The 24,778-nt window shown below is 46.1% G+C and overlaps 1 protein-coding gene across 1 annotated transcript in view; it reads right to left on the reverse strand.

Annotated features, from left to right (window-relative positions):
* GRM3 (glutamate metabotropic receptor 3) overlaps positions 1-24,778 on the reverse strand; it is a 61,571-nt gene that overhangs the window by 20,646 nt on the left and 16,147 nt on the right. The window contains exon 2 of the mRNA XM_084811845.1: positions 21,994-22,849. Within this exon, the coding sequence (XP_084667971.1) occupies positions 21,994-22,849 (856 nt within the window). The remainder of the gene's footprint in view (positions 1-21,993; positions 22,850-24,778) is intronic.

Raw genomic sequence — 24,778 nt, forward strand, 5'->3', positions numbered from 1 at the left:
GCTCACCACTGTGATGATGTCTGTGTTATCACCCAGCAAAGTTTTACGAACGGCAACTGTTAAGGCAATCATCACTGTCTGTACTTCTTTGCCTTTCAGTTCCCTTCGATGACACAGTTTGCTTCTTCCCCACCCTCACATGTGTATATAAATCTGCCAATTTGAGGTTGACACTTCATGACAAAGTGGACAGTGTTCAGGAAAGCTTATGCCAAATTAATTTCCTTAGTCTTTAAGGTGCCACAAGACTCCTTGTTGGTTCAAATTAAGTTCCTTTTCAGGAAACAGAAAGGTATGTCTCTGTTCCTGTTTCAGGTTGACTCTTTGCCTAAAATAAAGGCAATGGTGAGCTCTGCTGGTAAATCTTACATACTATAGTACTGTTTGTAATATAACTCAGTCCTGTGATGGTGCTGTAGTTACTGCGGTGCTATTCCTAGCCAAGATCTGAACCATGCTCTAGAGGTTCAAAGGCCATTTCCAGTCCAATGAACTATCGAGAGTCTAGTGACTTTGTTGCACTGCATGACACAAATATGTCCAGAAAAAAGAGAAAGGAAATGCCAAAACATTTATACAACTTAAGATGATACTCTAGAAATGTTTTTTCACTTGACCACCCACCAAGGAACGTTGTTCAGCAGCAAACACTGCAGACCTAACATCTGGATCCTCAACCCCCTGCTCCTCACACGATGGGAGACTTAAAAATCATCACCATCATCCACGATGCAGGGGGTTTATTTTCCACCCTGCAGGATCAAGTTATATGCAGGGCAAGTTCATGGGTGGAAACATTCACCTGGGGTGCACACTCATGGTGGCTACTTACTTCTGGGAATGATTGGGGTTTTAAAAAATGGTGATGCACAACTGCCCATTCCTATGGCAAGACACAGCCACGGATTTTAAAAAGAGGTTGCAATGCCATGGTTTCCATTCATCTCCTTGGTGGAAGCCCCTCAAGCTTTGGATCACATTCCAGTCAAATAGAGATGCATGTATTTTACGACCATGATTTCACTAGATAACTTACATCAGGGGTGGGCAGGGGGTATATCTCCAGATGTTTGGGACCTCAACTCCCAGCATTCCTGTCCATTGGCCATGCTGTTAGAGGCTTATGGGAGTCGAAGTCCAAGACATCTGGAGATCTACCTGCTGCACACCCTTGACTTACACATCCCTACTTTCCAAACTTACAAATCCGACCAAACTTAGTTAGCAAGCTTTTCCTTCAGCTCTTTTACTCTAATTGCCCCACAAGCTAAACCATGCTATTACTAGGGACTGGAATAACTAAGGCCGCAGTTGTATAGACATTTGTATAGACAGTTGTATAGACATATAGACAAATTCCATATCATTTAATTTTCACAAAAAATCAGCCATAGATTCTATTTCGGCTTGCTTCCTGCAGATTTTTCACACCAAGTAAAGCTTCCCATCTGAACTATTTTTCAAAGTCCCCCTTTAAAATTTCACTCTTTTTTGGCATATTAGGCAAAAGCACTGCTCAGAGGGAGCTGAGCAGAAGCCTCAAAGAAGCCAATATGCATCCTCCAAATCTGCAAAGTCTACAAAGGTCCACAGCAAAATACTGTCACTGCCTGTTGTGGGGCGAGGTGTGGGGGGAGAGATTCTGTGGCACAGCAACCATGATGTCTATGATCCTGATGGCTTCTTGAGGCCAGGTTTTCGGGCAATTTTTTTCATTATCCCTCCCACTGACTCTGATGGGTGGGAAATAATGATGGGAGAACAATGTAAGAGAATGAGGGAACTTGGAGTCCTGTGGGTCCACAGCCCCCGATATGCACTTGACATAGTCCTGGAATGCCCCATTATGGCCCCATTACACTGGTGGAGTTTTACGTGAGTTTACCAGGGGTCCTCCAGTGGCCTAGGTGTCATCCCACCCACAAACCTCCCTCTACCGTTCCCACTTATGCAACTTCCTAAGGCTACTTTGCCAGTCCTTGGCCGGCTGTAGCATTGTAGCCTCTGTATCCCTCCACAAGTTCTGCATGTGAACTTATGCTTTACTAGTACTGGCTTCAATTTCATTTTCTTATCAATAATGTTACCTTTGAATCCCCAGGATTATATTTACTAGGCTTGAGCAGGATTTTCATAGGCTTCTACGTTCATGTCGGAATGGGTATATTCAACAGTGAACCTACGAATTGTAAGGACCAGTGTTTGCTTTTTCAGAAACAAAATAAAGTTGATGATATTCAACGAGGGAGAACTCTGTGGTCAGATACATATATCGGGAGGGAGATATGATAGCGCTCTTCAAGGACTTGAAAGGTTGTCACAGAGAGGAAGGCCAGGATCTCTTCTCGATCATCCCAGAGTGCAGGACACGGAATCATGGGCTCAAGTTACAGGAAGCCAGATTCCGGCTGCACATCAGGAAAAACTTCCTGACTGTTAGAGCAATACGACAATGGAACCAATGACCTAGGGAGGCGGTGGGCTCTCCCACACTGGAGGCACTCAAGACGAGGCTGGACAGCCATCTGTCAGGGATGCTCTGACCTGGATTCCTGCATTGAGCAGGGTGTTGGACTCGATGGCCTTGTAGGCCCCTTCCAACCCTACTATTCTATGATTCTCTATATATGCACACACACACACACACACACACACACACACACACACAATATGCAAACCATTTTGCTATTTTGTGTCATCCCTCTGGGACACAAAGCCCTATACAACTTGGGACCAGGCTACCTAAGGGATCACCGTATGTCCCTGCTTGATATCTGAGATCATCAGATGGAACACTTCTGAAGGTGCAACTTCCAGTAGAACATTTAGGATTGCACCACCCACACTCTACCAGCTGCCTTTAGACAGGGCCTCCACAGTTCTGATGTTTCGACATCTTCTCATCACATAGGCTTTCCCTGAAGTATAATCCGGCAGCTGTGGTCTGTAGCACATAGCCGAGTGTGTGGTTTTACTGTTGATTAACTTTTTATTGTGTTGTTTTATTGTTATATTTTAATGTTGCTTTGATGGAACTACACTTCACGTTCACCGCATTTGATACATCTGTAGAAAGTGGTATATAAATCGGAGTAATGCAACGACAAATAAAGCACTGTTTACAGGGTGCTGAACAGGGAACTCCAAAGGGGTTTTTGTTTTTTTTTAAAGGCTCCAAAGTTGTGTAGTCCTTGAGCGAGCTCACCAAGTTCATGCTCAGGAAAGTTCCTTCCTGATCCTTGGGAAAAAGCCTCAGGGCTTTGGCTCTGTTCTTTGTGAGTAGACTTTTGTGTCCCAGACTTGGATGAAAAACAGAATTTTGAGGGGCCTATTAAAAAAACCACACCCATTGAAAACAATTGTATCTTTTTGCTAACAATATAAAACTACACCAATAGTCTCAGCTTACTCTAATATTTGTTTAATATGTACATGCTCATCACCTTGCTTATATCATGGAAATAATTGGGTATTACCCTAGGAAGTGGAGGTGCCCTATTGCACCCAAATCAGAAATGTGGGAAGAAAGGGATGTTTCCAGCAGCATCTCACATATATTGTTTATAGAATCATAGAGCTGGAAAGCACCTTGGAGATCATCTAACCCAACCCCCTGCTCAAAGCAGGATCTGCAATGCAGGATGCAGGGCTCGCCCAAGGCATTTTGCTGTCTGAGGCAAAGGACAAGATGGTACTCTCTCCCATTCCATTCTGAGGCAAAGGACAAGATGGTACTCTAACCCATTCCAAGCTGACTGGGTTAGCAGTTGACTCTAACTTCAACAATACCTGTGAGTCAGCTACCTTCACCACACCTGAAGGCAGCAGGCTACCTTAGGGAGTGCAGAGCCAGCCACGTGGCACACATAGCTCTCTCCTCCAACACTTTGCTGCCACCTCCCAGCACCTGCCACCTGAAGTGACTAACTCACTTTGCCTAATGGTAGAGCCGGCCCTGGCAGGATGCAACTACAGCATCCCTGACAGACAGCCTCTGCTTAAATACTCCAGTATTTAATATACTCCAGAGCGAAAAGGAGAAATGAGCTCAGCGGAAGGCACGTCAAGCAAACCCTCACTGTGACTGCCTTCCACCTGGAAACCTATGTCCTCATTGTGGGAGGCTGTGTAGATCCAGAATCAGCCTTCACACCACCTGTAAACCCACTGCTAAGACTCTACCTCTGGAAGACAATCTTACTCAGTCACGAGTGATCGCCACGATGATGAAATACTCCACTGAAGAACAGTCCACTACCACCTCCCACAGCAGACTGTTCTACTGTCAAACAGTTCTTACTCTTAGGTAGTTTCTCTGATTGTGTAACTGAAATCTGTTTCCCTGCAATTGCCATCCATTGGTTCTAGTCCTCCTGCCCTTTAGAGCAACAGTGAACAAGTCAACTCCATTGTCTGCATGACAACCCTTCAGATACTTGAAGAATGCTCTTATATTTCCCCTTGTTCTTCTCTTCTCCAGGCTAAACATACCCAGTACTTTCAACCATATGACCATTTGTCTTCAAATGGCGGGTTGTGATCCCCAACTGGGTCACACACTGGCTGACAGTGCAATCCCACTGGAAAGACTGAGGGAGAAAGAGGGAGAGAAAGAGAGAAATGTTCAGATGTGTTAAAAACTTAAAGGTGGGCCCCGTGTTGCAGGTTGAACTTAAGGGTGGATCCCTGGCCTCAAAAGGCTGAAGACTATGGTGTTAGACTGAAGGCTGTATTCTCACACATGTAGGGATGTACGAAAGGCACTTACCTTTCCGTGGATTATGCTGATGCTGGCGGGGAGGCGCTCCGTTCCTCCCCCCGGAATCCTGGCCAGCCAGCTCCGCTCTGCAGGGATTCTGCGGAGCCGTCGTCTGGCTCCGCCAGCAGCCGGACATCTGGTGGTTGGCTAGCAGGGACGCAAATGGCGGCGGCTGTAGCCGCCACCGTTTGCGTCCCTGCAGTCAGCCGTGATAGGCTACATAAATGTTTACGTAGCCTATCACGGCTGATTAAAAACAAACAAACGCGCGTATGCAAATGGCGGCGCCCATGGGCGCCGCCATTTGTGTTCCTTATTTTGGCACGTTTTAGTCTACGTAAACATTTACGTAGACTAAGACAGCGAAAATAAGGGGAACGCAAATAGGAACATTTTGGCACGTTCCTTATTTTGGCACGTCTTAGTCTACGTAAACATTTACGTAGACTAAGACGGCAAACATAAGGGGAACGCCGCTATTTGCGTTCCCCTTATTTTCGCCGTCTTAGTCTACATAAATATTTACGTAGACTAAGACGTGCCAAAATAAGGAACGTGCCAAAATGTTCCTATTTGCGTTTCCCTTATTTTCGCTGTCTTAGTCTACATAAATGTTTACGTAGACTAAGACGTGCCAAAATAAGGAATGCAAATGGTGGCGCCCATGGGCGCCGCCATTTGCGTACACGCATTTTTTTAAAAAAATCAGCCGTGATAGGCTATGTAAACATTTACGTAGCCTATCACGGTGTTTTTTTTTAAAAATCTAGCCATGGTAGGCTATGTAAATCTTTACGTAGCCTATCACTTTTTTTTTTTTTAACCTGGAAATGGCGGTGGCGGCAGCCGGTCAGAAGACCGGCCGCCGCAGCCGCCGCACCGCCGCCGCCACCACCGCCGGCGGAGCCACCGCCGCCGCCACCAGGAAGATCCGTCTAAGGTACGTCCTGTCCCGGGGTGGGGGCGGGGGAGGGGGCGATTCCGCCACCGATTTCGGGGGGCCGAATGCACTGGCATTCGGCCTCCCCGAGATCCGTGGCGGAACTTTCGTACATCCCTACACCCATGTGTATGTAAGAAGGCGAGTGTGTAGCCATTATGCGTGACAACTCCTGTCTACAGTTTGAAGCCAGGCCACATCTGGCATAGAACAATGGTGTTAATAGTTAATTTTATTTCACATTCACTTTGAGTTTTTTGACACCTTTTTTTTTTTAAAGCTAATAAAAATTCAGCTGAAGAACTCAGATAATGTATATGGCATAGAATTTTTTGTTGCTGTGCTCAGAAGCAAGGGGGTGAATGCGTTCTGCAGGCCAATGACTCCTATTTACTTTCTTACCTGAATGAAGCAGTTACCATGGAAATGAGCTCTCAAGGCATGTTTTTTCACCTCTTGAAGTCCAGCAAATCCCACAAGTAAAAGAGAAGAGAAGTTTTTTTGGGTTTTTTTTAAAGGCTGAAAGATAGTGGCCTGATCCAGTATGGGTCTTCTTATGTTCTTACGTACTTTTTAAGGAGCTGCATGAGGTAAATTTAGCTCAGTACCGACCAGCTTCCAAAGCACTTTGCTCATGTTGAACAAATGTCTTGTTCCTAAAAGGATTATTCATGAGTATAATTACCCAGTCCAAAGCACACTGGCTCCTGGTAGAGTACAGCACTACAGAACATTATGTATGTTAGTGGCTGCTACGTTTAGGCCACTGAATGCTCCATGCAGCAACTGTTGCCGAGTGCCATTTTGTACAGTGTGAAGAGGAAAAGTGGCAAGAAGTGGAGCGAGAGCAATGAAAGATAATGGAAGGCTCAGATATGGGGAGAAGGAGGGGAAGCAGCTGCTAAAATGAATGAAGATTTCTCAAGCCAGAAGGAATCATGTTCCCATTTGGTGGCTACTTCTTCTGAACATTTTGCTAAAAATTCTTCCTCTGTACAGCTCTAGGTCTATGGGAAACTGGTGCACGTAACTGCTAGAGTCTCTGGGTAGAGAAGCGCATCTGAATGACAACTAAAGGACATGCTCAGAGAGTTCAGTTGCACTCAGATGAGTCTGATCATGTGGGTTGGGATGCACGTCACATATCAGATTAGCTGTGCATGCGGAAAGCTGCTTCTGTACACAGGTCTCCCTTACTAGATCTGAGTATTTATTTTTAGTAGGGCTGTGCACCGCCTCGTTATGAAGCCCGAATACCGAGGCAAAGCGGGCTGTTTCGGAGCAAAAGCCTCGTGATACAAGGTGGTTCAGAGCAGGACTGAGGTGCCCCAAGGCAAAGCAGGCCCCCCACGAAGCGCCTCCTCTGCCTTGTATATTTGGAGCTCTGCTGAATGCCGCAGCAGTCCAGACAGGCTGTCTCCAAAGGGTATCAACTTCTCAATGCTGATGTGGAAGGGCATGAGGAGGAGGAGGAGGGAGGGAGTGGGAAGGCAAGCAGAGGCAGGAAGGTGGGGAGAGGCAGGAAGGCGAGTGCAGGAGGAGGAGGCAGTGAGCTTTGTCGAATAGGAACCCTCAGCCAGAATTGATGCTAGCAGTCTCCAATCAGAGAGAATGGTGGAGGCAGCGGGTATATATATATATACTTCTGTGAAAGGCTGCATTCAGTCATTGCGCTAGCTGGGTCTTTGGGCGAGAGGGCTGGGGTGGGTAGATGATGGTTTGTGCGTGCGCATGCATTCCTAGGAGTTGTTCCTTCAGTTTATTCAATTTTGATTGCCATTAGGCTTTCCTCAGAATTTAAATTAAAAGGAAACAGCTTGGTTGTCCTGGGAGCGTTCCCTTCCCTCTCTCCTTGATCGTCCATCCCCACTGGGACCGTGTCTTTTGCAGCACCTTGTCCAGCCGCTTTCTCCTACATCTTTGTACCTCCAAGTCGTTTGTTATTTGTATCTGATTAGATTCACCTCTCCTTTCCATATTGTTTCAAACTATCATGCTTTTCCTTGCAAGTTGCTGCCATGCTCCCCCTCCCTCACCATTCCTGTGTTTGTTTGTTTATCTCGATTTTGGACGCCGGAAAAGGCTGCGTTTGTTGTGTAACGTCAAGCCTTACTTCTGCTTTCTCTGCTCTATTTCCTTGTCGTTTTCATCAGTCAACTCTGTCTCTTTTAGATTTTTACAAACCCAGTCTTATTTCAATTTTTAAAAACAAACATCGACTTCTGGGCATGTTCCCTCCCCTTTAAGTCATATTCAAGCATTTAGTTTTTTCTTCCTTTCTAAATCCTTAAAGAAAGACATATTATAGCAGCTTATGTGTGCCGTGTTTGCCCCACCCCATGTGCTGAAGTGAACCGTCTGTGTCTTCTCTGTGTTGATACTCCGAAAACAGAAATTAAAGAAGTTAAAAAAAAAGAAAAAAGGGTTTGATTGGCTGTTATCTAATTGCCTGCACTATTGCCCTGTATTTCTTGAAGTTATCCTGCCTTCTATAAAAGAACGTGAAATATAAAACAATAAATAAAAGACACCCGTCATTTGCTTAGGTAGTTCTGCTTTTCTTTAGCTCTTGCGTGTCTGTGTCTCTGTGTGTGCGTGTGCTAGGTTGTAGTTCCACCAACACTATACATCCAAATGTCAAGGCAGTGTTGAAAAAGCATGAGACACATAGTATTTATATAATTACCTTCTTATTCCAATAACAGCCCACTGAATGGCAAAGCAATTCAGTGCAATATGAAGCATCTTTGGGGTGTTGGCAGGGGCAGAGGCAGGGAGAAGTTACAGCTCTTTGCTTTGGGAGTTTTCCTGGAAAAAGTCAAATTTCACCTGTGCCTGGCACACAAGCCGGTGGTCCAAACTGCCTGGGCTTTGGGGGGTGCAATCCCCTGGAGGGGAGCTGGGAGAGGCCAAGGTGTCACATGCATGTGTGGAATCAGGGAGAAGTTACAGCTCTTTGCTTAGAGAGTTTCTTTGGAAAACCTCAGATTTTAACTCCGCCTAGCAAAAACACCACTAGACCAAAGTGTCTGAAATTTTTCAGGGGCATGGAGAAGTCCCCAATTTTCATGCCTATATCCTAAAAACCAGAAAAGTTATGACCATTTGTATTTTCCCATGCAAGTCAACAGGAAACGCTAAAACTGCATGATCCGGATATCCGAATCTCGCTTTGGATTTATATCCGAGCCGAAGTGGAGGGGGTCCAAATCAGTCAGAGGCAGATCGAGGTAATTCCATATGAACCGTAGCGGCATCCAAAGCGGAACAGGGGGTCCGTGCACAGCCCTAATTTTTAGTGGCATTTTTAAAGACTGGTGGCTGCACTAGAATTTGTCATTTGAGCCTTTTAGTCTGTTCATGGCACTTCAAATGTTTATATTGTCCTTAAATTATATTGTACAGTACTTAAATGATGGTTTGTTCATGAAGTTTAAATCTTGGACATCACTTTGACTAATTTAGAGTAGAGAAAGTAACTGATAAATAGAACAAAGAAATCACATTGGAGCTAGAACAAAGCTTTCAAGAATCTTGAAGGAAACAGTGCAGGGTTAATTGAATCTAGAAGGAACTGCTACAGAGGCATGCTAGACTGAACGAGGATTAATCAGGATCAACGGGTTCGCTATCCTCTCTCAGCACCATGGCCCTCATCCAGTTCTCCTCCTGTGACAACTGCTTTTAAGGAAAGAAAAAGATGTTGCGAGATCCCATAATGGCTCTTGTATTATTGCACAATAGACATGTTGGAAGAAAACAGAAACGAAAACGAGTACAGTCATCCAGCAATTGAAGTCAGGCAGCCCACTGGTTTGAACTTGGGTGAACCACATACTGGTTCATGGAACTGCAGGAGCAATAACAGAGTATGGGTTGTATCCAATTTTAGTCTAAATTCAGTCCCATCCATTGCAATGGGTCTAATCTAAGTAGGGCTGACACTGGATACAACCCATAGTGTATGTTTCATGGCACTAATGGGAAGGCAGGTTCCACGTTTTGGCTGTCATTAATCTGCTTATGTTTGTTATGTGATTTGTAGGTCCCCACCTTCAAGAAAGCTGACTTGTACACTCCCGACACTGTAATCTACACAAAAAATTCTCAGGATGTGTTTTTAGGTCAGCCACCTGATCAGAGATTTTGTATTTCATCTTGCTTTTAAGCAGTTAATTGACTGGTGACCTGCTTTAAATTAAAAACTTGGGATCTCAACAAAGGTGAGGGCTTGACTGAACATCCTGGATGAAGCTAATGGTCTAAATTACGAAGACAAATAACTGCAAATGCCATTGCTGCTATTTTTAAATCTAGCAATATAAATCAAAAGAAAGCCAGCCGTTCCACTGAAATCCAAGGAAATGTCAGGAAAACAAACGCAGATGTTGGTTCTCACTGAAGCAGTCAGGATTAGAAAGGACAGGTAGATCTGTGGGCTGTCAAAGAGATGATAGTGAATGGTGATTTTTTTTTTTTGGTCTCTGTGTGGGAAGGGGTTGTTTTGTTTAGAAATGAGACAAAGCACAAGGCAGGGAACTCTGGATAAACTCTGCAAGGTTCCCTCCCCACCCAAGATCAGGATTTGCTCGGAAGCTTCAGAACATAACAATAAGCTCTTGAGTGTTGACAGGTGAGACAGCAAAGGAAGAATAATTGCCATACAATCCTTTGCTTGCCAGTCCTGTCCATCTGTACTCCACTCTTCCTACCCAGATGGCAAGGTGGCATTCTCCCTCACAGTTCTAAAATATTCAGTAATGCTCTGTGCACTCGTGAGGTTTGTATGTCAGCTTTGTTTCCTCTCTCACCTGATTCTTCTGAAGGATGGAGGGAGAGACGTTCAGAATGTGAGAGCAAGTTCACCTGTGGAACTAGGACTCGCCAGGTCAGGGAGTGATGGAACGTAAGCTCCATGCCATTGTTCAACCTGCTGGGACACATTTGGTGCAAGCTGGATTGTGTTCCAGGTATTGTGCTTCTTCAAACATTTCAGATACTTTGCTCTGTATTTGGAACACCAGCTAAGCACAATGGCGGGCTTTGACATTGAGAAGTTTCAAGTAGGGCTGTCACCTGGGTTACAGAACATGCTGGCAAGTAATCATACAGGGTTTAGGCCGCAAACATTTTTTAAGAAACTAAACAGGATTTCTTTCATTCAGATCCTGCCTGTCAGGGTTGGATCGGAGCCCATAGATTCCCAAAGCAGTTCTGATTCTGAGGAAGAGATAGAAACTGTGGGAGAGGAACTCGCTTGCTTTTCAGAGGCGCAGCTGGAGGGACAGCCCCTCCCTGCTCACATTCCTGAGAGTGACCCTGGCAGGGAGTGGGAGGGACAACTGGAGCTTCTAGACATGAGGCGCCGGTGCAGAGACAAGCGGGAGGTTGCGGGCGCCGAGAGGAGGTGCTCAGCCCGCTTGGTGCGACAACAACAGCTGCACCCCTATGCCCCACGGGAAAGGGGTGGACTCTCTCCTCCTAGCCCTTAAGTTCAGAGGCTTCCCGCCCTTTCCTTCCAAATGGAGACCAACTGACTCTCCAAAGCTAGAATCCCCTGGTAGCCTGCTCCCTTAAGTTTTCCTCTTAGGCTCATGCAGTGAGCATCTGTAACCGTCATTAGGTTGAATGGAAATAAAGCCTTGGAAAAGAGCCCCTTTGTCTGCATGTTGATTCTGGCTACTTGAGGATTTCAGAAGGCAGCAAGGATGCTCCTGACAGCGCCCTTCCTCTAAGGAGCACAGGGTGGCATAGACAGCTCTAACCCTCTGCCTCCATTCTGTCCTCAGAGCACACCTGTGGCTGCCTATGCTTTTAAACCTGGGACTCTCTAGTCCTAGTCAGTCACTGGGAAATCCGGCTCAGTTTTGGCTCGATGGAGTTCTGCGGCACGTACAACTTGCTTTGTGTCTCTGAGCCAAGCTGCAGGTTGTTCCCCAAAATCTGAGAACTTTTTTGCACTTCTTTTGGAAGATTCTGCAGTGTGTGCAAATTTCTAAGCAATTTGCACAAATTATGGTTGAATTTGTGCAAATTACACAAATTTGGCTGTGGTTTGTGCAAATTTGACCATAATGTGGCAAATCTCTCAGAAATTTGCACAAACTGTAGAGCCCTCCCCCCCAAATGTGCAAAACTCCCAGAAAATCCATAAACTGGCCAGATTCACTGCAGATCAAGTTGGGCACTGCAGCAGGAACTAAACTGAAGTCTGGGGCCTGAGCCTAGGAAAACCTGTTGAGCTCCATCCTGCAAACAGATTGACATCCCTAGTCCTAGTTTGACACTTCAACTGCTATGCCACACTGGCTCTCATCCTGTATGCCAGCCTTCCCTGACCCTGCCCTTCCCAGGGGAGTTGAACTACAGCTCCTGGTATCCCCAGTCAGCATGGTGGCTGGGGATGATGGGAGTTTAGTCTAAAACATCTGGGGGACATCAGATAGAGGGAGGCTGTTGTATACAAGCAGCTAGGAGTAAGCTCCATTGAACCTTTCTGAGTGTTCATGCTGACTTACTAGGCCTAGGACCATGCTTGAATAAATTGATTGATTCATGCAGACCACACAGATTTCACAGAATCATAGAATAGTAGGGTTGGAAGAGGCCTATAAGGCCATTGAGTCCATCCCCCTGCTCAATGCATGAATCCAAGTCAAAGCATTCTTGACAAGTGGCTGTCCAGCCTCCTCTTGAGGCTGTCCAGCCTCCAGTGTGGGAAAGCCTGCCACCTCCCGAGGTAATTGGTTCCATTGTCCTATTGCTCCAACAGTCAGGAAGTTTTTCCTGATGTTCAGCTGGAATCTGACTTCCTGTAAGATCGACAGGGAGCAGACAATACACAGGGTCGTCAGCAGTCTGGGATCAGGAGCAAGAAGTCAAGGGATCATAGAATCATAGAATAGCGGAGTTGGAAGGGGCCTACAAGACCATCGAGTCCAACCCCCTGCTTAATGCAGGAATCCAAGTCAGAGCATCCCTGACAGATGGCTGTCCAGCCTCATCTTGAATGCCTCCAGTGTGGGAGAGCCCATCTCCTCCCCATGCAATTGGTTCCATTGTCATATTGCTCCAACAGTCAGGAGGTTTTTCCTGATGTTCAGCCGGAATCTGGCTTCCTGTAGCTTGAGCCCATTCTTCTGTGTCCTGCACTCTGGGATGATCAAGAAGAGATCCTGGCCTTCCTCTCTGTGACAGCCTTTCAAGTACTTGAAGAGCGCTGTCATATCTCCCCTCAGTCTTCTCTTCTCAAGGCTAAACATGCCCAGTTCTTTCAGTCTCTCCTCATAGGGCTTTGTTTCCAGTCTCCTGATCATCTTCGTTGCCCTCCTCTGAACCCTTTCCAATTTGTCCACATCCTTCTTAAAGAGTGGTGCCCAGAACTAGACACAGTACTCAAGATGAGGCCTAACCAGTGCTGACTAGAGGGGAATTAGTTTTCTTCATTTGCAAATGAAGAGAACAATAGTTCCAAAGGATTGGGGGGGGGAAGGAAGCATACTTGCTTTGTTTTTAGAAAATGCATGCACATAAACAAGAAGGGAGAATGCCTTTTCTAATACGGGGCCTGCTAGCTGTAGTTTATGTAAATCTTTCTATTCAAAATAATTACACATCTTCTGCTTGTTTAATTGGGTCACCTTTGAAACTGAGCCAGAGACTAATCTAACTGATCAGTCAATGAAATGCTGTGGCTCTAGTTTTGAGGGGGGGGGGAATTGAACTCTCACAGCAGGCATACATTTAGGCAAAATATGCATCCCCCTTAGAGCTGTTCATTAATCTAAGGTTAAATGTGTGCACGAACAGTTTATATACCATAGTTATTCCACTGGAAAAGTTAACTGCTCATGAACATCAACTTAGTAAAAATGGATGTCATGGTGATGCTGTGTGTGGAGAGGGAAGGAGGGGTTATAGTTAGAATGTCTCCTGATGGTGGGTGCATGGTGGCCAGGTGTCCTACTTTACAAAGGACAGTCCTCTCTTTTGGAGAGCTGGCAGAGGACAGCCCTCTATAAGAAGGTGTCCTCCATTTGATGGGCTCTCCAGTCCAAGACTGGTGTAAAGACAAAGAAGACTAAGAAGGGAGAGTCTAGAAGGGGACTTGAAGTTGCCCATCAACAATTAACCCCTGGACAGCAGACTGAGCAGGCCCACAGGCCACCTGGCCAGTCTTCTCGTCTATGGTGAGATCTATTGTAAAAAGGTAAAGGTGTCTCCAACCAGTCGTGTCTGACTCTAGGGTGTGGTGCTCATCTCCATTTCTAAGCCGAATAGCCAGAGCTGTCCGAAGACGCTTCCGTGGTCATGTGGCTGGCATGACTGAACACCGAGGTGCACGGAACGCTGTCACCTTTCCCGCCGAAGCGGTACCTATTTATCTACTTGCAATTTCTTGCTTTCGAACTGCTAGGTTGGCAGGAGCTGGGACTGAAGATGGGAGCTCACTCCGTCACGCGGCACTCGGGTCTCGAACTGCTGTCCTGCCGACCTTCCCGTCTGCAGTTCAGCGTCTTAACCACTAAGCCACCACGGCCCCTTGAGATCTATTGTACTTCTATTTAAATTATAGTTATTATTTCTAAATGTGCACATGTTATGCAAATTGGTGTCCTCTTTTTTGCCAATGTGTAAGTGGCCACCCTAGGCGGGTGGGGAGTCAGTGTGCTCGGCTGACGAAGATCCCTTATACACCTCCACCTGTCAGGTTGGATCTGTCAGCCATCCAGTATCAGGGCAGGTGGGCAGGTTTTGCTCTGTCTGCACAGCAGCCCCAAATGCAGTGCTTTACGCCTTCTCTATAGAAGTGAATGATAACTGATTAAGGGAGAAAATAAAGGAGTGCTCACGTCACATCATTGGTGTAGGGGGTTTCCTGCTTGGGATGGCTGCAGCCACCGTGAATTAAGCCTGCTCCTAACTTAATTCTCAACCTCTCCATCCTGGCTTCTACTTCTTGGTCATGTTGGAATGTTGGGAACTAGCTTTTAAAGCAATAGGTATATAAGAGACTAATCATTCCTTGTAGTTATCCTGGAGCTGGTATCAGCTAGGCAGTGAAACGGGGCCACCCCCAGACGATAACATGGTTTCCCATGCTTGGAGGTTTCCACAGGTATGCAGAAAAAAAGGTTAGTTTGTAAAATAAAAGGTAGGTACGCTCCACAAAACGGTCTAAAAGGAAAGGAAAATGACCTGCTCAAAGACTTTCATCGGCTAACTGTTGTCAGATCATAAAGGTATAAGTCATCTCATAGTTTTCAGAAATAAAAGGCAGTTAGGCATGGTATTAGCAGCATTGGCGTTTTACCTATTATAATTCATAGCCGCTGTTATGCTTGTCATATGCTTTGATGCTCATCTACTGGTAGCTGCAAAATGGGGCAATATGAGCCATGGAAATAGGGCTCCAAAATTTACTAGCCTACCTGCCTACACATAGCTCCGTTATTTATTTGTGGGCAAAAGAAGATCCAACATGTGTAAAGCTTTATTGCCTGGTTGCCTGTAGATGAATTGTACTCAAGATAGCGCATTGCAATTTACAAGCCTGACCTATGTGGTATATATTTTACAAGACTGGATTATGATTATATTGCTAGTGAAAAAAATATCCAGTGACTCTCACACCATATTTCAAGGCCATTTTATGCTAGATCAAAAGGATGTAATGTTGCCATTCAAGGCTGCCTCCTTATGCTTAGTTACTTATCCATAACTTCTTTTAAAATCAATGGAATTTGTGTACACATAAGAGTGTGCAGGATTAGGTCATTGTCACAATGAGCTACAAGCAATTCATCACCAGGGCTGCAGATAATGTCAGATGTTGTCAGCATACTGAATCAATAGATCTCATCATTGCAGACTGCCCTGCAGGGTGCCCTGTGTTGTGAAATATTGATTATCTAGCAACGCTGAATCAAATGGCAAAAATGATCCATAATAAATTGTTAAAGCTAGTTAATCCGACACCTGAATCTCCTGATTATGCAGACTTATTGGGACCTATTTTGTTGAATAATTCATACTCTCATTTGCCAGGACAAAAAAATGGCTCCCCAGCGAGGCACTAGACAAGCGGCCATAGATTGGATCTAGCGTTTGTGGGCAGAATAGTAAAAACAAGCTACAACTAACAGACACGTACATTGCACTTTGATTCTGGAGACAGACAAGCCAACTAGAGAAGATTCTCAAGTATTAAAATTATCATATGCACATCAGATAGCCCCCCCCCCTTTCCTGGCCTTCTGCCTCAGTGTTAAGACCTTCCTGTTTAGGAAGGCTTTGGGCCTTTAGATGCTTGCCATATGGCATTACATAATATCCTTCCGTCTCCTTTACATATGCTACTGTTTTTAATTGTTTTTATTTGCTGGCTTGCACTTTTCGTGGCTTTCCCCTTTTCTTCTCTTTATTTACTTAGATAGCTATGCTGTGGCCCCTGGACAGTGACTTGGGGGCCATTGGATATGTCCAGGACAGCAGACAGGTTACCAGTTTCCTCATTGGTTGCCTCAGCCATCGATCTGTCTAGGCCCAATTAGCACCTAATGATGTAACCACCGAGAGATGTGCTACCCATGCTCAAGGCCAGGCTAGGCTCTGCTCACTGGGATGAATGACTACAGCTGGACTTGGTGAGAAAATGCAGCTCCCTTCAGGGTGGGTACATGGGACTCCGTTGGCACTGGCCCAAGATTGGTGGGACTCCGTTGGCACTCCATTCGCAGAGGATGTGTCGTACCAGCATTTCCGCCTTCCCCACCCCGGAAAGCCCCCCAGAATGCCCCGTTTTGGCCATTCCGTGCTCCTCTTCTGAGTGCAGAGCGTGAGGCTGCCTGTGAGGCAGTGCAGAAGGGGGGGAAGGTCAGTTCTCTGGGAACCGACCTCGGAGCGTGGGCTCTGAGGCCGGTTCCCAGAAACCCACATATCCTATGGCTGTCTAGCCACTGACTAGCGGCCATAGGATTGCTCCCTTAGTGTTTCATTGTATTGCTTGGGATATTTTATCAAAGATTCTCTGTAACTTTTTGTATAACTGTAATTCCCCTTTCCCTTCTCCCCTTCCCTCATTCTAATAAACTACTTATCTACTTCTAGAGCAGACTGTGCTTCCTCTTGGGTAAACCTCGGTGCCAAGTTCAGTGCCTCTTGGCTGCGCAACTGGCTACCACGTAATGTTTGGGTTTGGGGCCTAAAATAGAGGGTGTCACTTTGAGCCCTTGTTTTAGTGGACCTGAAGTGGACTTGAAGGTCCAAGAGTCCCCCAAGAGTCCATTGACTCAGATGGGATTAAAAGAATCAGGGGTGGTGGCAGCCTATTGATTTTTGGAAGTCCCTGCCTAGCTTGCAGGGAGTTTGGAGTAACACCCATTCTCCCTTCACAGGATAGTTCATATTCCTGGGTTTGAGGTCAGAGTCAGCACTCTGACTTTGGACCCAGGAGTCCAAGCTCCCCTCCCCCTCACAGCCAGAGTGGACAGAACTGCACCAGCTGCCTCTCTGAGATTGCAAAAGTGACCATAGAGGGAAGGTACGGGGGGTGTTCCCATGGGTAGGGAGGGGATTGGGGAGGCTGGCTTATGAGGAATCTTCTGGCCTCCCCAGCCTCCTTCCCTCCCCCTACCCAATGACAGGCAAAAACACCTGTCTGGCTGAAATGCAGAGTGGAGGTGCACTGAGGTGAAGGGCTTTTTTCCTGCTATTGAGATTGCTCCCTCATGGAAGTTTGTGGGTCCTTTCATGACATCGTCAACCTCCAGGGCACATCCAGAGGTATTTCCTGGTTGTTCCATCTCAAAAAGATCCGGAAATAATGAATGATCTTTTAAAGTCGGATTGTTACATTATTAAAATAGCCACTAGATGGCGCTGTTTCATTGATCTCTATGGAACCTTGAAAATTAAAAACTCCCCCTCTCGGCAATCACGTGGTCACCGTCTGGGAGCCCCCTGTAAATGCAGAAAGGCTGTAAAACAGGAGGACTGAGGGATTTTTCTTTAGTGTAAAGGCAGCTGAAGATTGCCTCTGCTGCTTCTCCTGCTTTGCACTGGATGGCCATAAGCCTCCAAGTTCAGAGGCTTACGGCCATCCGCACAGGACTGCTCCCCTTAAAACAAAACAAAACTGCCTTTCAGGATCAATGGTTGCATTTTATGGTATCTGTCATTAGCCAGCTCGAACTTCACGGAGAAAGTTGGGAGATCTATATTTTGAATAAAAATAATACAAATGGAGCAGGACTAGAGGGCAGGACAAGACACAATGGGTAGAAATGGCAGGGAAGCAGATTTCAGCTAAATAGTAGGAGAGAAACTCCCTCATGGTAAGAGCTGTTCGACAGTGGGACAGACTGCCTTGGGGTGGTGGGCTCTCCATTGCTGGAAGTATTTAAGCAAAGGCTGGATAGCAGCCTGTCATCCACTAGCCAGTACCTTGCTGATCCTGTTTTGAGCAGGGGGTTGGATGAGATGACCCGCCTAGATCCCTTCCAGTTCTATGAAATATTTTCCATCTTCCAACAATTGTGTGATAGAGGGAGGGGTCCTCAGGCATTGTGAATGCTCCCAGTCCTGTCTCTCCCCATGCTGAAGTCGCGCTGAGCTTTGGAAGGGCTGCAAACACCTCTCAGACCCAGGCTGGGTGGATGGGTGGTGCTGGCTTGTCTCTGTCGTGATGGAGCTCAGAGAAGCTAAGAGGGAAGCAAGATTCTCAGAGAACCTTGAGAGAGAGAGAGAGAGAGAATCTTGAGAGAATCTTCTCAGAGAATGGGGCTCAGAGAAGCTAAGAGAGAAGCAAGATTCTCAGAGAATCTTGAGAGAGAATTGTGAGAGAATGGGGCTCAGAGAAGCTAAGAGAGAAGCAAGATTCTCAGAGAATCTTGAGAGAGAATTGTGAGAGAATGGGGCTCAGAGAAGCTAAGAGAGAAGCAAGATTCTCAGAGAATCTTGAGAGAGAATTGTGAGAGAATGGGGCTCAGAGAAGCTAAGAGAGAAGCAAGATTCTCAGAGAATCTTGAGAGAGAATTGTGAGAGAATGGGGCTCAGAGAAGCTAAGAGAGAAGCAAGGTTCTCAGAGAATCTTGAGAGAGAGAGAGAGAGAGAGAGAGAGAGAGAGAGAATCTTCTCAGAGAATGGGGCTCAGAGAAGCTAAGAGAGAAGCAAGATTCTCAGAGAATCTTGAGAGAGAATTGTGAGAGAATGGGGCTCAGAGAAGCTAAGAGAGAAGCAAGATTCTCAGAGAATCTTGAGAGAGAATTGTGAGAGAATGGGGCTCAGAGAAGCTAAGAGAGAAGCAAGATTCTCAGAGAATCTTGAGAGAGAATTGTGAGAGAATGGGGCTCAGAGAAGCTAAGAGAGAAGCAAGGTTCTCAGAGAATCTTGAGAGAGAGAGAGAGAGAGAGAGAGAGAGAGAGAGAGAATCTTCTCAGAGAATGGGGCTCAGAGAAGCTAAGAGAGAAGCAAGATTCTCAGAGAATCTTGAGAGAGAATTGTGAGAGAATGGGGCTCAGAGAAGCTAAGAGAGAAGCAAGATTCTCAGAGAATCTTGAGAGAGAATTGTGAGAGAATGGGGCTCAGAGAAGCTAAGAGAGAAGCAAGATTCTCAGAGAATCTTGAGAGAGAATTGTGAGAGAATGGGGCTCAGAGAAGCTAAGAGAGAAGCAAGATTCTCAGAGAATCTTGAGAGAGAATTGTGAGAGAATGGGGCTCAGAGAAGCTAAGAGAGAAGCAAGGTTCTCAGAGAATCTTGAGAGAGAATTGTGAGAGAATGGGGCTCAGAGAAGCTAAGAGAGAAGCAAGATTCTCAGAGAATCTTGAGAGAGAATTTTGAGAGAACGGGGCTCAGAGAAGCTAAGAGAGAAGCAAGATTCTCAGAGAATCTTGAGAGAGAATTTTGAGAGAACGGGGCTCAGAGAAGCTAAGAGAGAAGCAAGATTCTCAGAGAATCTTGAGAGAGAATTGTGAGAGAACGGGGCTCAGAGAAGCTAAGAGAGAAGCAAGATTCTCAGAGAATCTTGAGAGAGAATTGTGAGAGAACGGGGCTCAGAGAAGCTAAGAGAGAAGCAAGATTCTCAGAGAATCTTGAGAGAGAATTGTGAGAGAATGGGGCTCAGAGAAGCTAAGAGAGAAGCAAGATTCTCAGAGAATCTTGAGAGAGAATTGTGAGAGAATGGGGCTCAGAGAAGCTAAGAGAGAAGCAAGATTCTCAGAGAATCTTGAGAGAGAATTGTGAGAGAATGGGGCTCAGAGAAGCTAAGAGAGAAGCAAGATTCTCAGAGAATCTTGAGAGAGAATTGTGAGAGAATGGGGCTCAGAGAAGCTAAGAGAGAAGCAAGATTCTCAGAGAATCTTGAGAGAGAATTGTGAGAGAATGGGGCTCAGAGAAGCTAAGAGAGAAGCAAGATTCTCAGAGAATCTTGAGAGAGAATTGTGAGAGAACGGGGCTCAGAGAAGCTAAGAGAGAAGCAAGATTCTCAGAGAATCTTGAGAGAGAATTGTGAGAGAATGGGGCTCAGAGAAGCTAAGAGAGAAGCAAGATTCTCAGAGAATCTTGAGAGAGAATTGTGAGAGAATGGGGCTCAGAGAAGCTAAGAGAGAAGCAAGATTCTCAGAGAATCTTGAGAGAGAATTGTGAGAGAATGGGGCTCAGAGAAGCTAAGAGAGAAGCAAGATTCTCAGAGAATCTTGAGAGAGAATTGTGAGAGAATGGGGCTCAGAGAAGCTAAGAGAGAAGCAAGATTCTCAGAGAATCTTGAGAGAGAATTGTGAGAGAATGGGGCTCAGAGAAGCTAAGAGAGAAGCAAGATTCCAGCTCCTGCTTTCTGAGCCTCTTTGAAGTCCACCTGAGCTCAGGGACAGCCCCTGTTGTTCTCCAGGCTCCAGATAAGGGCAGAGGCTTTCGCTGGATTAAAAAGGGCACTGGCTAGTGGTGACTGGTGAGTCACTCGGTGCATTTGCGGACCCCTGGTTGGACGAGGTACTTCCTGTGGGTGAAGACAGTGGATTCAGCACTTCATATGGAGCTTCATCCTATGAGGCTGCTGGACAAAAATACAGTAGTGAAAAAAAAAATGCTGAGAGGGGGAAAAAGCCAACCCTTCAACCTGCCAGTAGTATGGCATCAGTATTTGGCTTCAGAAACAACGACTTCTGGTAGTAGCTATCATCGCCATGGGAACCACAGAAGAGTGAAGCCCTGTTCAGAAGTTAGGCTCCATGCGTTCAAAAAGTATGTGGAGTGGGTCTGTGCATGCTGACTGAATGAGCCTAGGCTTCTCCATGCTATCAGGAGTCCCACCACACAGGGCTTCTGATTGTTTGGAAGACCCTACATGCGTTCAGCTAAAGGCATGTAGATTCCCCTTCAGAACCTCTGCCCCAAGTGTGAAGGTTTGGGGTGGAGTTGGCAGGGGCAGTGACAATAGGCCATTGTGTGTGGCCCGCTCCATGCATTCTTTGGATGTCTGGAGCTTAATTTCTGAAGGGGGTGGATAGAGAGTGACAGTTAGACCTCCTGGACCTTCATGACAGGAAACGAAGAGGAATTACCATGGGGAATCTGGTTTTGGTTTGCTTGGCTCAGCTGAAATAATGGAAATTAAATCGCTCCTGCACTGTGAGCAAGTGAGCTGACTGAGGGCCAAATCCATTTTACAAGCCCCAAACGTCTTTCCCCCCTCAGATCAATTCTTGGCTCCCTTTCCACCCATTTCTGCAGTTTTCTCTACTACAAGCGACAAAAAGCCATTACAAAACAAAAACAAAGGCAGCCATATTGGCTATAAGAAAAACAACAACCCCAAAATCTGTATTAGTGTAATACCTTCATTAGGTTGACTAAAAAAAACACATGCATGCTTTTGAGATCTGCAGATCTCTTCCTGGGGCAAAGTGTTACAAAGAGTGGGGGTGGGAGTGGGAGGAAAGGCTTACTGGATGGTGTAGTTCGGGTGTTTGCATAGTCCAAGTCTTAAGAAACCCCCTCCTCCATATCTTAAATTAAACTATATTTAAATTTGGGTGTTTGCAAATGTTCCTCCTCCATATCATCTTACGACTCTGATTATGCAGACAGCCTGACTAAAGAATCCAGTCAGCCTTCCCCCGCCCCAACATTTGCTGACCTGCTTTTTGTAACATCTTGTCTGATGAAGAGATCTTGAAAGCTTGCATATGTTTGTAATCATTGAGTTGGCCTAATAAAGTTATTGCACTATATAGATTTTTGGAATGTTTTTGATTCCAGCAACCTTTTTCTAATGCAGGCATCAAAGCAGCATGTTACCTGTGAAGTTGACTTTCAGTAGGTAGTCTTTGTAGAGTCTCTTGCCATCCAGATGCTTCATGGCATCACAGAGCTTGGTGGTGTTTGGACACATTGTCCGTTGCATTTTATGCACGGCGTGGGCCATTGCGTAGACGGCATTCACCACAAACATGATCTTGGACTCTTGTTCATAGTTGGAGCTGTCGATGGATAAGTGTTTGTCACAAGCTTTTCGGTGGGCTTTTCTGTTCTGAAGGCTGCACTGGAACTTCTGCTCCCAAAAATCCTTGAACCAGGGATTACGATGGTTAGCGTATGGGGTGAGACTTTGGAAATATCGGTCAAACTCTTTAACAGGATGGGAAGCCAGCTCTAGGGTGATTGCACCATATGCAACATGCTCATTGCCCTTTACGACACTTTCCTGTGCCCCCCACCCATCGCTGGCGACCCATGTAAAGGAAACATTGAATCGGTTGGCTGCAGCAATGAGTTCCCGAGAGTCATCACTGCGCATGAAGAGGACAACCACTTTGGCATTGGGCTTCTGGAGTAGCTCTCTGATGACGCTGTCGTAGGATTTTCGGATATTGGAGCGGCCTACCTTCTCCGAGGTTGCAATGCATATATTTCGGAGGCGAGCCTCTTGTTCAAAGGCTTCGATCCCTGTCTCTCCATAATCTCCTTCGGAGGCCACTGTTGACACATAGGTCCAATTAAAGAACCGCAGGATCTCAGCCATTGCTTTTGCTTGATAGAAGTCAGGTGGTACCGTCCGGGCAAAATAGTCATAACGAGACTTGTCGCTCAGCTTGGCGCTGGTGGACGCATAGCTAATCTGAGGAATTTGGAAAAGCCTTAGCAAATTTGCCACCTAGAAAGAAGAACAAATATAGTTACTTATATGACTGAATCGCAGTCTTGAACCAAATGGCCGGCTATGGCTGTTTTTCAATGGTTTGGAGTAAAGGGAACGTCTAAAGCAAGTAGCCCTATTGGCGACAAGAAAACTTAGTTGTGGGGGACATTTTGGCACTGATAGTTCTGCATCTCAGCTCAGGGTCGGGTTGTGCTCGCACTTTCCTCATTTGATGACCACAGCATCAAGGTGATTTGCATGTGTGAATGTACCATCGCAGGTCAAACTCCAAAAACCTTCATATTTTCTCACCTCACCTGCTGAGCACAATGCTTTTTGATGGATCAGTTAACACATTCAGCAAGGAATCCAGTGCTGAGTATGATAATGCGCCTGTATACGTGAACCAACCCTCGGTCTTCTGCATGCATCTCAAGCACATTTCTCCATCTTTCTCCCATTGTCTGCCAAACTGGCCTACAGTTGCAGACACTGCCGGGTTAGAAGGAATGTGAGTGGCCTGCTTATGTTTAATGGTTCGTCAGTCTGGTCTTCTCCCCACCTTGTGTAGTGCATGAATTGAATACACATATGTATGGGAGACTCATAATTTTTAATGGAGTTGCATGTGCATTGTTCAAGTATGCAGGCAGTGTGAACAGGAGGGCGCTATGAGAATCCAAGTCTCGCTCCTGTGCAGCTGAAGGTAAAGCGGGTCTGTATCTGTATCCAGCAAGAACAGGTTGTATGATTGTTCATGCCAGCAGCTAAGTCTGATCGCAATCGTGTTGCAGTAGTTACTTCTGACCTATTCTAGGCTAGCCTGGGGTTCATCCTGCTGCAGTTGTTTGCTTAGCTGGAGCTGGATGGTAGTGCACAAGCTGAATCTCAACACCCTCAAGACTACCAGTTCAAGGCCTGCTGCAGGCTGGAGTTCGGATCATTTATTTTCTAACAGTAGTGACAGATGAAGGGAAGGAACTCTAAAAGATAAGGTGTCCTCAATTCCTTGCAAGGGTGAGGAGGAGGACAGACCAGGGGATTGAGGGGGCCTCACCAGTGCTTATATGTGTTCTGGGCCCACCTGCCCACCCTGGATCTGGGGCCTGGACTTACTGAGTGGCAGTGATGGGCAGCTGGGAAGCCACCATTTTAAATGGCCCACAAGGCCCCTGATCAAGGTTACGTCAGAGCATTGTGGGGAATTACAATGGCAGGAGGCGCATAGCCACCAGCTGAACAGTTGCCTGCCATTAGTTCTTAACCTGCTGGGAAGCAGGGTGGGTGGAGGGTTCACATCAGAGGGGGACCCACCTACTTTGCCAGGAGCCCCTTCACACCTGGAGCTGGCCCAGGGATGTGGACTGTTTTCTTGTGCACTTTACAGGCAAGTCTGTAGAACTAACGCCTCAGGGCAGCCCTCCCCAACCTGGCACCCTTTAGGTGTTTTGGACTTCAACTCCCATCAGCCCCAGCCAGCACAGCCAATGGGCAGGAATGCTGGGGGCTGTAGTCCAAAACATCTGCAGCATTAGGGAAAGCTGCCTCAGGGCCACTCTTCACATGTATGTGAATCATGCCATGAGTCACAGTTGAGGCGGTATATGCTCCAGCGTGAGGCAGAAGAGTCTTTAAGAGCACAACCCTATGATTGTTTAGGCACAAAAAAAGTCCTACAAGTGGGGAATGCTGGCGGGTGTAGGACTTTTTTCTGTCTAAATGTGCATAGGATTGCACCATAAGTGGCTGGATTTGAACCCCTTTACCTGATTTGTTAGATTTCTTCTTGTAGGCCTTTTTGGGTGTGCATCCGTTAAAAATGGTGTCTGCTACCTGTTGTCTGACATGTACAATCCACGCAGCCATCTCGGTTTCCCACCCCTGCATTCTGCTGCAGGTGTAGGCCAGGAAGCCTGAATGTCTAAAATGAACAAACTCCACTAC

This window comes from Heloderma suspectum, chromosome 7, assembly GCF_057233095.1.
Source record: "Heloderma suspectum isolate Gila_16-S chromosome 7, 16-S_ref, whole genome shotgun sequence".
NCBI classification, from domain to species: Eukaryota; Metazoa; Chordata; class Lepidosauria; order Squamata; family Helodermatidae; genus Heloderma; species Heloderma suspectum.